This window comes from Colossoma macropomum, unplaced genomic scaffold (assembly GCF_904425465.1).
Source record: "Colossoma macropomum unplaced genomic scaffold, Colossoma_macropomum, whole genome shotgun sequence".
Lineage (NCBI taxonomy): Eukaryota > Metazoa > Chordata > Actinopteri > Characiformes > Serrasalmidae > Colossoma > Colossoma macropomum.
The window spans coordinates 28,750,338-28,763,328 of record NW_023494807.1 but is presented as its reverse complement, the minus strand read 5'-3'; the positions used below and the strand labels follow the sequence as shown (position 1 = coordinate 28,763,328).

Genomic DNA, 12,991 nt, shown 5'->3' with positions numbered 1-12,991 from the left:
AAGTAGTCTCAATGAGCTAGTATTTCAAAATAATGCCGTAGCAATTCACTTAATAATGAAAAATAATAATTAGGTGCTGGATTTTTAAGTTTCAGGATTGGGTTTCGAGAAAGCCAGCTCAATGTATTTCCAGGTCTAAATAAAGGTGAAATGATTGAATATTGGGTTTTGTAGCTAAACAAATATCTACTTTAGATTGCGTTGTGAGTACAGCTACCCGCCACTGAATATAAAGTCACTGAATGAGTGTCCAGTGGGCTGAGGTGACAACCCCAGTGGAATTAGTGTCCCACTTTGTCAGTGAGGAGGCATATATTAACATATTTTAGCATAGAAATGTAGATATTTGAATGAAACTAATTTAACTTGAGAGGCCTTTTAATACATTATTCTAATATTTGCTTTAAAAATTCCCACTTTACCTAAATTCACCCTACAACGTATATTTCACCAAGGAAAAGGAAACGAGTTCATATGAGATACAAAAGGTTCCATTTAATTTGCTATATAGGGATCAGGCATAACATTATGACCCTTGTTTCTACGCTCAGTGTCCATTTTATCAGCTCCACTTACTATATAGGTGCACTTTGTAGTTCTACAGTTACAGACTGTAGTCCATCTGTTTCTCTGCATACTTTGTTAGCCCCTTTTACCCTGTTCTTCTGTGGTCAGGACCCCCATGGACCCTCACAGAGCAGGTACTATTTGGGTGGCGGCTCATTCTCAGGTCTGAGTGGATCAGACACAGCAGTGCTGCTGGAGTTTTTAAACACCTCAGTGTCACTGCTGGACTGAGAATAGTCCACCAACCAAAAATATCCAGCCCTGCTGTGTCTGATCTACTCGTACCAGCAAGTCCCAAAATATTTTGAACTTGGTCATGGTCTCAATATCATTCGGACTCGGTCTCATCTCAGTCTGAACATCATTTTAACTTGGCCTCAGTTTCTATATCATTTGGACTCTGTCTTGTCTCAGCCTTGACATCATTTGGAGTCAGTCTTCTCTTGTCTCGACATCATTTAAACTCGGTCTCGTCTCATTCTTGACATCATTTGGACTTGGTATTGTCTCATTCTTGACATAGGTGGTGATTCTAAATAAGTTTTAGAGAAGAAGGGACAGAGAAGAACCTCACTATCACCTGCTTCCAAAAGTTACAATACAAAGTTAGAGTAAGACTGTAACACAATAGAAATTAATAACATTTTTGGCTATATATTATTGAATTTAATGTTTTACAAAATAATACTATAAAATCTAATGTTATTTATGACTATATATCATGTCTAATGAATGAAGACTGGCCTCAGTCTTGTCTCTGTCTCGGCCACTCCTGGACATTACAAAGTCTCTGTTTTGACTCAAACTCACCTCTAGTGGTTTTGACTACAACACCACTATAAAGCGTTACTTATTTTTCCTTCTTTTGTTCAGTTTTAAATTAATTCTCTGAAGAATGTCTCCAGCAGGTATGGCATGTTATCCTGTGCGTGTTTAAGTGGAGCTGTAAATGCAGGTTAGATTGCATTTCCAGGCTTCAAGGAATCACTCACATCATTGGCAGACTGTAAACCTCTCGAATAATAATGGATTTGACTTCAATTCTAAAGAAAAGGCCTGGATCTCACCGTCTCATCTGTTGTAATGTATGGCTAATATTATTATGTCTGATATCATAACTGTCTGTTTTCTATAAGCCAGTGAGCATCATTTTGAATATGGATTGCAGCCTCTGAGAGATTTAGGCGACAGTGCTTTGCTTTCACGTTCATTTCCCAAGAGACGAGCACAGACACATTGGATTTCTGCAGTCAGATGAATTTATTGTATTCTGTACAGTTAATCGGCCAGAAATGCTGCTTTGATTTGAACAGAGAGTGAAAGCAGTTGAAACTAAATGCAATAAACGTCAGCATCAACAAGTATATCCAACAGAACAGTTGAAACTGAAAAGTGGCCATCACTTGTACCGACAAATGAATCCAAGAATATAAGTAAATTAGGACCACATAATGAGGTAACTCCAGAAAACAACGCAGCGCTGTACTACTGAATATTCTGCAAACTCTGATTCTGTAAATATTAGGTAGGGTCAGGCAAGCATCCTCTGAACGGTGACCATCTGTAAGCCTCTGGGATCTCTCTATATGTACAAAAATAGACACAGAAGGCAGGTAGGGGTAGAAATAAACTCTATTTGCCCAAAAACACACTAGCGAACAAACAAAGGGCTTGTTAAATAGAAATATACATTAGCAAAGACCAAAACAAGATGTTGGCATATATACGTATAAAAATAAAAATAAATCAAAGAAGTACAGTGGTAAGCTCTGCACATATTTGGGTTTTGTCTGCGATGAGTGTCCTTTCTGAACTTAATCTTAATCCATGAAGCCTCCGTATCTCTTGTCAGGCATTGCAGTCTCCCCTCCAGTCTTCCCAGCGTTTGTAGAGCCCGTAACGCTTCTGATAATCCGGCCACTGAGGTGTGCCCACCCTGCGCATGAAGCCTCCATAGCGTTTGTGGAGGTCCCTCCCAGCCTCATCAGGCCTGATTCCTGACCTCAGGATCTCCCTTAGGAGGTCCAGCTGCTCCTCCGATGCGCCCTGGGCATCATCTTTCTTCATAAAGCCGCCGTATTTCTTACTAGGGCTGGGCGATATCTAAAAAAAACATCATTTTCACAGTGTTTTCTTGTTAAAAATGAACAAACTCTGCAAATCTAGAGATAGAGTGGCAGTTGTACACTTGCAGTTTCAGCGTATGATGTAGCTTTGGACCCCCACACCGTAAAGTCTTGTTCTAGCTAGCATAACACAGTGTAACAAACTAGCATTAGCTAGTGACGTTTAGAGCTTTACTGACCAGTCAACCTGTATTTAAAGGAGTTGTTGGGCAAAAAATCTAATCACAAATTTATTACTTATCCCATATGCAGTCTGTCAGCCAAGACATGTTTGATATCTGTGCTTCCCTAGTTCACAGCAGTAGATGCTAGGCTAATGTTGCTAACAAACACTGGACTAATTTTTTTGCTTCAAAAATCATTGAAAATCTATGCATGTAATTAAAAAAAATAGTAAAACACTAATTTTAGGCTAAAACTGGAACCACGTCCTGCTTTGTAGTACTCTGGCACTATGCAGGTATCACATTTGGTTTTTAGCATAGCTTAGGCTTCATAACTCTAAGCCTAGAAGCTAGAAGTTGCATCTCGTATAGCAATAAAGCTACGAAACGAGGTATTACATTCCATTTTATTTATAAAACTAATTTATGAAGCAGAACTAAAGAAAGTACAGAAGGAAAAATAGTAAATTGGACTGTGAGTGGAAAATGAGCAATGACAAGCGGAATTTTGTCTAATACTCTGCTAAGCTACTAGTGGGCTGCTTGGAAAACGCTGAGCAAAATGTCAGTGGACCACCAGCTTTGCCTTCAGTGGGCCAACAGTGGTCCACTATCCTCTAGCTATCAGGGGCGCAGCAGTTGCATGCCGGTGCCTATGTGGATGCTGGAGTGTAACAGCGGCAGCATTTAAGGTGGAATGGAAAATTGGGACCGACACTTTTCATAAGTAAACACAATTCCTGTTGTACGAGGAGCCACAAATATGTCCAGTGAGTCACTGGTGGGCCCAGCATCCAGCTGAGGTGTTTCTTTATGTGTGTACTCAAGTTCAGACTTATACAGCTGAAAATGTGATGATGAAAATCACAATCGGACATTGTTTTGATCTTCCAAGTACACTAGCTTAGCTTCTCTGCCAAGTTACCTTACACACCTATTTATGTCTGTTTATAGGAATTCACGTTCATCTGATTCACAGATGCCACAGGCTGTGCTGGTAAAAGGGTTTCCAGTTACTCTCAATGGCTGGTCCACCATTTATTTTTGTTTTTGTTGACTAAAGTAAGTCATAACATTATCTAAACCACATTGATGTGTCAGCACAAAATAAATAAAGATCTGGATGCATTTTGAACTGTTCTTCGGCTTGTATTTACGGAGATGAGTTTGGTGACAGTCCAAGTCCACTGTTTGTTAGCAACGTTAGCCTAGCATCTCCTGCTGTAAACTAAAGAAGCACATGTTGGATATCAAACATATCATGGCTGATCTGCTGCATTTACTGTAAATAATAAATCAGGTCAATTTGTTTTTTCGCCAAAATATTTCTTTAAGTTTGACACATTTCAGTTATTCTGAGCATGAATTATGAGTAACTTCATTTTTTAATCACGTTTTACAAGAAAATACTAACCTTAAATGCTAGGGGGTGCAAACCTTAAACCACACTACGCAAACGGGTCTGCAGATGGATGATCAGAACTGCTGATTATGTTGCCATCCACGTGCATTTGTGAAATTGTAATGTTACAGGTTCATGCCAGTTTCCTCCCTTTCAATGGTGTGCACAAATTTGCTTGAGTGCTAATAGCTCCCCCTTGTGGAGAATATACAGTCTGCTAAACCTGAGTGAAAAGTTTGCGTCTTAGAAAAATGTTTTCTGTCATTATAGAAAAGTTTCTCTGTAATTCAGATATAGACTGCTGTTGGACAACATAATGTATTATATTTTTATATATAATCTATATAGAAAATGCTTAGAATAGAGCTATATTGCAATCTGGAAAACCTGCAGTTGAGACAGTGGGACATATTCTCTACTGTTGCATAATAGATTATTAATGTCCTCTAACAATCCATTGTTTTAACATTCCTTGGTCAATATCAGCAAAAAATGCAAAACAATACATATAAATATGATTATGTGTTATATTAAATATAGTAAGGGCTTATATTGTTATATTGTAGCTTTGTTATAATGCCTTCTAAGTGACTCCTGTTCTGATTGGCTGCCCTGTATTCTGCCTTGTGTAAAAGGTTGTGTGACATCACAACCATGATGAATTCAAAATGGCCTTTTTTTTGCAGTTTATTATTATTCATTTTTATATATGGAATGTGTGAACTGTGGTATGAATGTTGTTGAATTTTTTATATAGTACATCAACCTTTTATTTCATGATATGGGACTTTTATATTTGGCAAGCTGTTTAAAGTGAAATTAACCATTTGTCTTTTGCAACATGAGCAATTATGTAATTGAACATAAGCCTATCGCCCTACATCTACACTCACCCCGTCTGGCCTGTCGCTCTCGGCTGTGCCAGTGACCCCGCTGACCTCTGCGGCCTTTTTCATCATGAACCCTCCATAACGCTTCATGAAGCCTCCGTATTTCTTAGCCAGGAGGTGCTCTGCGTTTTCTCCTTCCAGCTTCAGACCGTCAAGGTTCACTCGCTCCTCTTCAGTCAGGACGTCCCGGCACAGCTCCAGCTTCCTGGAGTCCACGCTGCCTCCACACTCCAGCGTGCAGGTCTGAGGGAAATCAGGATGAGCGGCTGATCATTGTGGAGATCAGGTCTCAGATTTGAAAGACTTTGTCAGAGCAAAAAATGCTAAACATGAATAAAGTTCCATTTTTCATTAGCAATGCATGAAAAACGGAAACGCACAACAGTTATTACATTGTTATGACAGTGCCAAACCAGAGTTAGGGTTAGTATTGTGAACTGTGGTGGAAATTAATTAGATCTTTTCTCCACCAGGTGGCATTCCAAGCCTAAGTTTTTGCCCAACCTTCTGCTTCATTAGAGTTCCAAGCAAGGTGTTGGAAACCAGTTGTAATTGTTTCAGATTTTTATTATAATTAGTTTTTTTTCTCTACTACTAAGGCTTTCACAGTGGCACCCAAGAGAGGCTGCAGCTTCCAAATTGGTGGAAATGTTTCACAACTTTCTTGCTACTCAGAGAAGTAAACAAGTCTTGATTGGTCTATTGGAGGCACTATGATGCTCATGTTTGATCCAATACCCTAACACTTTCTATCTGATCCTCTCCAAACCTGATAAATATGTTCTTTATGTGCAACACATGTGCTAGACACCATCATATGAGGCATATTTTTATTTAACTGTATTACTTGCAAATAGAGTGTGGGTAGTAACTAGTTACATTTACTTAGTCACATGTACCCAAGTAAAATTTTGAGGGGGTTTGTACTTTGAGTATTTTCAAATGATAATACTTTTATTTCTGCTCAAGCATATTTGTAAGGAAAGAATCTACCTTTTTACTATTTTTTCTTTTTTTAATTTCATTATGTTACTTTGGTGACTTTTTATGTTATTTTAGTCCAAAAGGAGCCCAAATGAGAAAAATAGTGTCTGCCGTTCCTATGGATATTGGATGTAGTAAGATGTTCCATTGCAGTTGTTTAAGCTACTCAGTATCTAAAAAGTTTTTTGAGCTACTTGGGCTTGAACTTCTACACAAACTGACTATGGGTTTAGGCTACTCAACCTACCTCAGTAGGTAATATTATTTCTCGTAAAATGTCTCATTACAACTGCAAAATTGTGTATTTGTAATCAGAGGTGAGAGAGGAGCTTAAAGTTATAATGAAGTGAAATAAAAGTATTGTGGCATCCAGCCACTGGCTCATGCAGCTGTGGGAGGCGTGGCCATGCAAAGCGGCCACGAGTGGAGGCTCTCGGGAGGCACCACGCTCACAGTAGGAGAGACTTTCCTTGTAAAAGAGTTGTTGCTGTTGCTGTTGTTAGCGCCCCCCCAGCGACCTAAAGAGAATGGCACTTCCGCAAACAGAGAAGACCAAGCCTGTAGAAGTAGAAGCACCAGCACCATGGTGAGGACCTGTGCCGCGCCCAGCCAGAGAAGCAGCAGCAGCAAAGACCCCTGGATGGTAGCCAGTGGCGAGATCCTGCCAGTGGAGCAGCATGGTGGCCTGGCGGTGTTGACCATGGCCCTCCAGCAACGCTTTGAGCAGGCACCAGCAGCGTGGTTGGGCAGGCGGCTGCTTTTTGAAAAGTGGATAGGCGAGCTGATGGCCGAGCTGAGTGTGATAATCTGGCAGGCAAATCCAGCGGTCCATGGGGCAGTGCAGGAGGAGTTAATGCTGGAGCAGTTCCTGAGCGCACTGCCGCCAGAGGAGCACAGATGACACGAGCGTGCTCCATGGACACTGCCCGATCTCTGTGAGGTCACCTGGATGGCTGACCTTTGAGGGGGGCTATGTAGCATCTCACCACTGGCTTGCGCTGCTGTAGGAGCACAGGAGTCATGGCCATGCAAAGTGGCCACACACGGAGGCTCTCAGAAGGCGCCGTGCTCGCAGTAGGAGGCACATTCCTTGTAAATAAGTTGTTGTTAGGTTAATGTGGTGCTGATGTGTTGCTCAAGCTTTACTGTGTTGGGCTGTGGGGTAATAATGTCAGTGTTAGTATCTGCCATAAAGTAAAGATTTATGGTTAGTGATCTCCTTTTCTTGGCCGTGTTAGTTAGCACTGAGTGGCAGTTCTCCTTTGCTGCCTGTTCAATAAAAGAGCATTCGCCTTTAAAGCGCAACACTTCCTGCGTCTTATTCTACGCTGACCGTCAATAAAGTGACAACCAAGAAAGAAGGAAAACAAAAGGTTGGGTGACATCACAACCATGCTGAATTCAAAATGGGCTTTTTGCAGCTACCAAAACCCTTTTACTTGAGTGAAAAAAGTATCAGGTCCAAATCATCTGCAGTACTGGGTCCCCTATAGAACTGCAGCAGTATATTCAGCATCTATCAGCATACAAAACTGAAGTTTAGCAGACTCTGAGTTAGACTATTCCTCTCTTTTTTGATCTTTTTGGTCTTAATAAAATGCTGAAGCTCCAAAGTGAGAGAAAGAGACAGCAAAAAGGAATTAGGAACTACAGTGGAAGTTATGAACTACAAATCCAAAAAAAAATGGATTGTTCTGAAATTTGGCCTGGCCAGTTTTCTTATGAGCGGTATAAGCGATTGTTTACATCCTCCAAATTACCGCAAGGGTTTACAAGCATTAATTAAATATTAGTTTTTGTTCTATTCTTCCATACAACAGAATGTTATTGTGGTGATTAGGTTGAAGAGCCCCCAAATGCTTGGCAACGTTCGACGTAAGTGTTATCATGTGAAAATACTCAGAAAAGTATATATCCATCAAGCTTACACTCATGATACTGAGACAATGAACTAGTTACTGCCCCCCTCTGATTAGAAGCTACAGGCTGAATCATTTACAGAAACAGTTTGTATAATCAGACAAACCTGAACGCTCAGATCGTGAGGCACCCGGTGAGAGAACAGCTGCCTAATCCACAAAACCCATTACCACACGCCACTGTGAACGCGACCATGAGCGATTCTGACTGCAGTGTGTTTAATTAGATCAGGTTTCAGCTGCGCAGTGTAAAAGCCCCACAGCTTCACATTTATATAGGAACTCCACCAATTTTACAAAATTTATGCCTGATCAAAAGGTCCCAATGGTGCCATGGTTAAGATGTAAACAGTCATCCGGAGTGGTTTAATGTGAAATTCAACGCTCTAGAGAAACTTGCAGAGACAATTGTTCACAGTGGTGGTCATAGGAACCAGACATCCACCTCTAAAAGCTCCCTCACAGAAAGTTACTACATGAAGCGTTTATGAATATGCTGTCTGATGCCCGAGACTTTGTTTTGCAACAGCTTTGAGATATTTTTGGGATAATACATATTTTAAAAAGGCTATTCATGTCAATAATCCCACAAAGAAAACTTATTTTTTCAGATTTTGCACTGTGTAGGTTCACTGGTGTTTTGGATAGTAAATAAAATGGCTATATTTGTGTCACAGACGTGACGACCCCTGGTTTCTATCACCACCACTGTAAAGAAATCTGAGTATGTTTCTCTACAGTGAACTGTTTCACATCAAACCACTCTGAATGACTTTGATTACATCTCAATAACTCAATTATACAGATATTTTGATAAATTGGTGGAATTCTCCTTCAAGCAAATACATTTCTTATTTTATGAACTTTTCACTTTTTCAAAAGACGTTACATTGTTTTTAACTTAACCTGAATTTAAAGTGCATGAAATACTGTTTATGAAAAACGTTAAGTAAAATAAAGATTAATTCATATAAGAATAACTTTTTATTACCTTATCAAACATGCAGTAATACATTTAAAAGCATTTTTCTGGTCTTTTTTAAGGGGTTAATCAAGGCATAATAAGTTTTTTTTTCCAGCACTGACCAACGTTATGGACCTCTGTGAGAGAAAAACATTAAAACCATATATTATATAAACTGGTAACACTATTTTATAGAGGCATCTATAAAAAACTTATTATTTTATCTTAATTTTATTGTTATGAGCTTATAACAATAGCAAAACCCTTTTGGTGCTATATAGAACCAAATACAACACATTCTCCATCAATCTGAAGAACCATTTCACAATGCAAAGAAATCATGCAGTGGGTCAGAACCATTTTCTCTTCTAAAGAACCCTTAAAGAACCATCTCTTTTAAGTGTGTAGTGTAAATAGACTTGACTGAAACTTCAACACAAATCCGAACTGTAATTTTGCACAATGTACACAAAAGTGAATCACCAGGTCATTTATTTATTACATTAAAAAGCCTTTACTGTATCATGGCACATTCACTTTGTGGACTCTTTGAACTCTTATCTACAGTGCAGCTTCATTAGACATGATAGACACTGACGTTCACTAGTTTGGAATCAATGTTTTCAATAATAAAACCGACCTGGTTGCAGATAGATGTATAAAATGATTCTAATATCAGTTTCCAGCTGTAGAAGATTCTGAAATGAAATGAAAAAGCTGTAGAACATCATGAATTAAGGTATAATAAATTAATATCCAGAATTCATTATATTTCAAGGTATGTTAATAGATAATTGCAGTATATTGTCTCATTTTGCTCACTTTTTGTTCAGGAAATTTGCAAAATCATGTAAAATTGTAATGTAAAAATACTTTTTGGTGAAGAGTTTGTGATAATAATAATAAATAATAAAGTTATTACTGTATATAAAATAAAATTTAGCAGTATAACAAGTGATGCCAGACTTTCGAAAGGTAGTGTAGCTTCATTGGTGCCACTTTCTACAGATTATAGCACTGTTTTTTTTTAAAGATATATTTTTTATTGTATTACTGCTACACATATATATGTGGACTCTCCTTAAAGCTTAGTAAGATTCTGAAAAAGTGATGCATATACATTTTTGGCATTCGACAGACGCTCTTATCCAGAGTGACACAATTTTGATCATTTTACACAGGTAGGTGAAGGTAGTGTTGGGAGTCTTGCCCAAGGACTCTTATTGGTATAGTGTAGGGTGCTTACCCAGGCAGAGGATTGAACCCCAGTCTACAGCGTAGAGGACAGCCATGTTACCCAACTACACTATAGCAACCAAACACGATCAATGTTAATATTAATATTAATTATATATTAATTAAAGGGGGGGGTGACATAGCAAAAAATGTTATATTACGATACTCAAAGACATTTTCACAACACACAATATGCATCATGATATTTTGTTTTTCTTAGATTTAATAAGATAGAACGGACAAAATAGAACCTGTAGTGCCACATATAAAAATACAATAATAATAACAATAATAATAATAAGAATAATAATAATAATAATAATAAACCAACTACAATGATTTTTATTTCAACTGCACTGCACTAAATCCAATTAAACAAGTCTAATTATGCTCTTTTTGTAATGAAACATGTTGTTAGTCTTTGTTCATTAAGTACTGATAACATCTTATGTTCAGAGAACCATATTTTGGCATAATTGATCACAATAGTGATAATATTGTCATATTGCCCACCCCTACATTTAATATGCTTGATTCGAATATGCACAAAATATCATATCATCATAATCATTGCCAAACTGAAAGACAAATGTAGTGTAGATGTGATATATTCATGCAAAAATGCTGTGCGCACTTGAAGTAAATGCATCACTTTGTGCCTTAATCAACACAGTGGAGATGATCTTACCCCAGTGCTGCCCTCCGCTCGCTGCTCCAGCAGGCTGTACACGCAGAGCGCGCACTGCCGAGAGCATTCGGCTCGCACTGAAACAGCCAGGCAGCTCAAAGCCAACAGCCAACACACGCTCACACTCAGCGCCATGGAGCTGCAGGAGAGACGCACCAAAAATAATAATAAAAAAAGGTAATTATTTCTATGAATGCAATCACAAGTTAATTGTATGGATAGATCAACCAAGATCAGCAAGAAACTGGATTATAGAGAATGAGTCTCATATCCAAACAGCGCTGGAGCTTCGGGGGAGAAACTCATAAAACAGGTGGGTGGAGGCTGAAAACATTGTGTTTAAGAAATTAAAATTTCATGAGATGATTATATTCTCGTCATAACGGATATTCAGTATCCAAGCGGAGCTCAATTGCACTTCTTAATTCGGTTTAGATGTGCAGATTAAAGGAGTATTCCAGCAATCTTCCATCTTAATCTCCATCTGCGGCATCTGTGTCATACGGTCAATTTCTATGCACAATAACTTTGTGTTTCTCTGTGCTTTGATAGCAAAAGAAAACCTGTTGACAAGTCAAGCTGCATCAGCACAATCGGAGATTCAGCAGACTTAAGGGGGGAAAAATGCCGGAGTATTCCTTTAATAAACATTTCTGTAACTGTGTAAATGTCCACATGTGGACATAAATGTCCATAGAGACAAAAAAGACAACAGCCCTGAGGAACACTTACAAAATTGCATATCTGTGCTGTTGTGACAAACCTTGCAGCTCCAAAACGGTAACTTTACAGGAGGAGGAAAAAGGTTCTTAATTTTGAATGGAAGTGAATGGAACCAGATTCTTTTCCAAGTCTTTTTGGAGCATTTCTATAGGTCTGTTTATTGTGAAATTTTCATAGAACATAAAGGACACCTGGCGCTTTCAAATTCTGTAAAAAAATAAAAAACGACAAAATATGAGGATAAAAGGTTTTGTTCCGACTGCAATGATGTTGGGAAGGAATATAACACAATATGCAATAATATAAGACAGGTTTATAAAATAGAAGCTGTAGAAATAATTTACACACTATAATTACACACTTGATTACCTTTTAACCATAAATGTAAAGCCTAAATTGAAGATATACATATATATATATATATATATATATATATATATATATATATATATGTATATATATATATATATATACAATAATTCTCCACACTTCATACATCTATATCATACATATTAACATCTAAATTAGCATCTTTCTCCTTCTTTTCTCTTCACAAACGTACCTATTCGCAGTACTTTCCGTCCCAGCTGGAAGTGGTTTTGATGACGTTGACTGGTACTCTCCTCACAGAAGCCTTTCTTTTTGTAGCTGGAGCTGACCAAAGCCACCACAGAGAGCACAAGCTCGTCTCCTCTCCCTGCTGAGGACAGAAGATCACAGAGCGTGAGCTGCTCTCTCAGCGTCTGCTCCCTCAGAGCTTCACTCTGCCACTGTCCCGTGTGGACATGACTGACAGCAGTGGGGGCTTTAAGCAGAAACCCTCCTGTGATGTCACAGCCCACGTCTACACACTGACAGTGGAAATATTCAGCCGTGATATGACGTTTGACGTCACTCGTTGATGGAATGGTCATGTCTGTGATGTGTTTTACTGTGCGGGGTGGCGATAAACTCACACTAACTGTGTTTCCAGGCTAATCTGGCTTTGAATGAGTCAAATAATACCACACAGTAAATTACAGTAATTAACAGCTACAGATTTGAATTAAAACATACAGTGTTGAATAAACATAAACAAGTCAGAGGCCACCCTTCACTTATTTCATTTCCAGTCCAAAACGGACATAAAGTTCTTCACCTTTCAGCATCGGAAAAACAAGAAAAATATATTTAATAGACAATTACACAAAATAACTACATATAATAACAGTTGTTCACTCTTTACCTTTATTCCAGCTTCCATCCTTTTCCGGAGACTCACTTTCAGTTTCTGCAGACACACCTCCAAAGTTCAGTCTTAGAAGCTGGTTGATCATTTTCTGAATTAA

General features: G+C 38.5%; 1 protein-coding gene across 1 annotated transcript; it reads right to left on the bottom strand.

Moving 5' to 3' along the window:
- Positions 1–1,808: 1,808 nt before the first annotated feature.
- penka (proenkephalin a) lies at positions 1,809–12,463 on the bottom strand. The gene is made up of 4 exons (XM_036556589.1): positions 12,226–12,463; positions 10,941–11,079; positions 5,153–5,392; positions 1,809–2,670 (listed from the first exon to the last, which is right to left on the bottom strand). Exons 2-4 carry the CDS (start codon positions 11,073–11,075, stop codon positions 2,416–2,418), a joined length of 630 nt encoding a protein of 209 aa, XP_036412482.1. The 5' UTR covers positions 11,076–11,079; positions 12,226–12,463; the 3' UTR covers positions 1,809–2,415.
- Between the last annotated feature and the right edge of the window lie 528 nt (positions 12,464–12,991).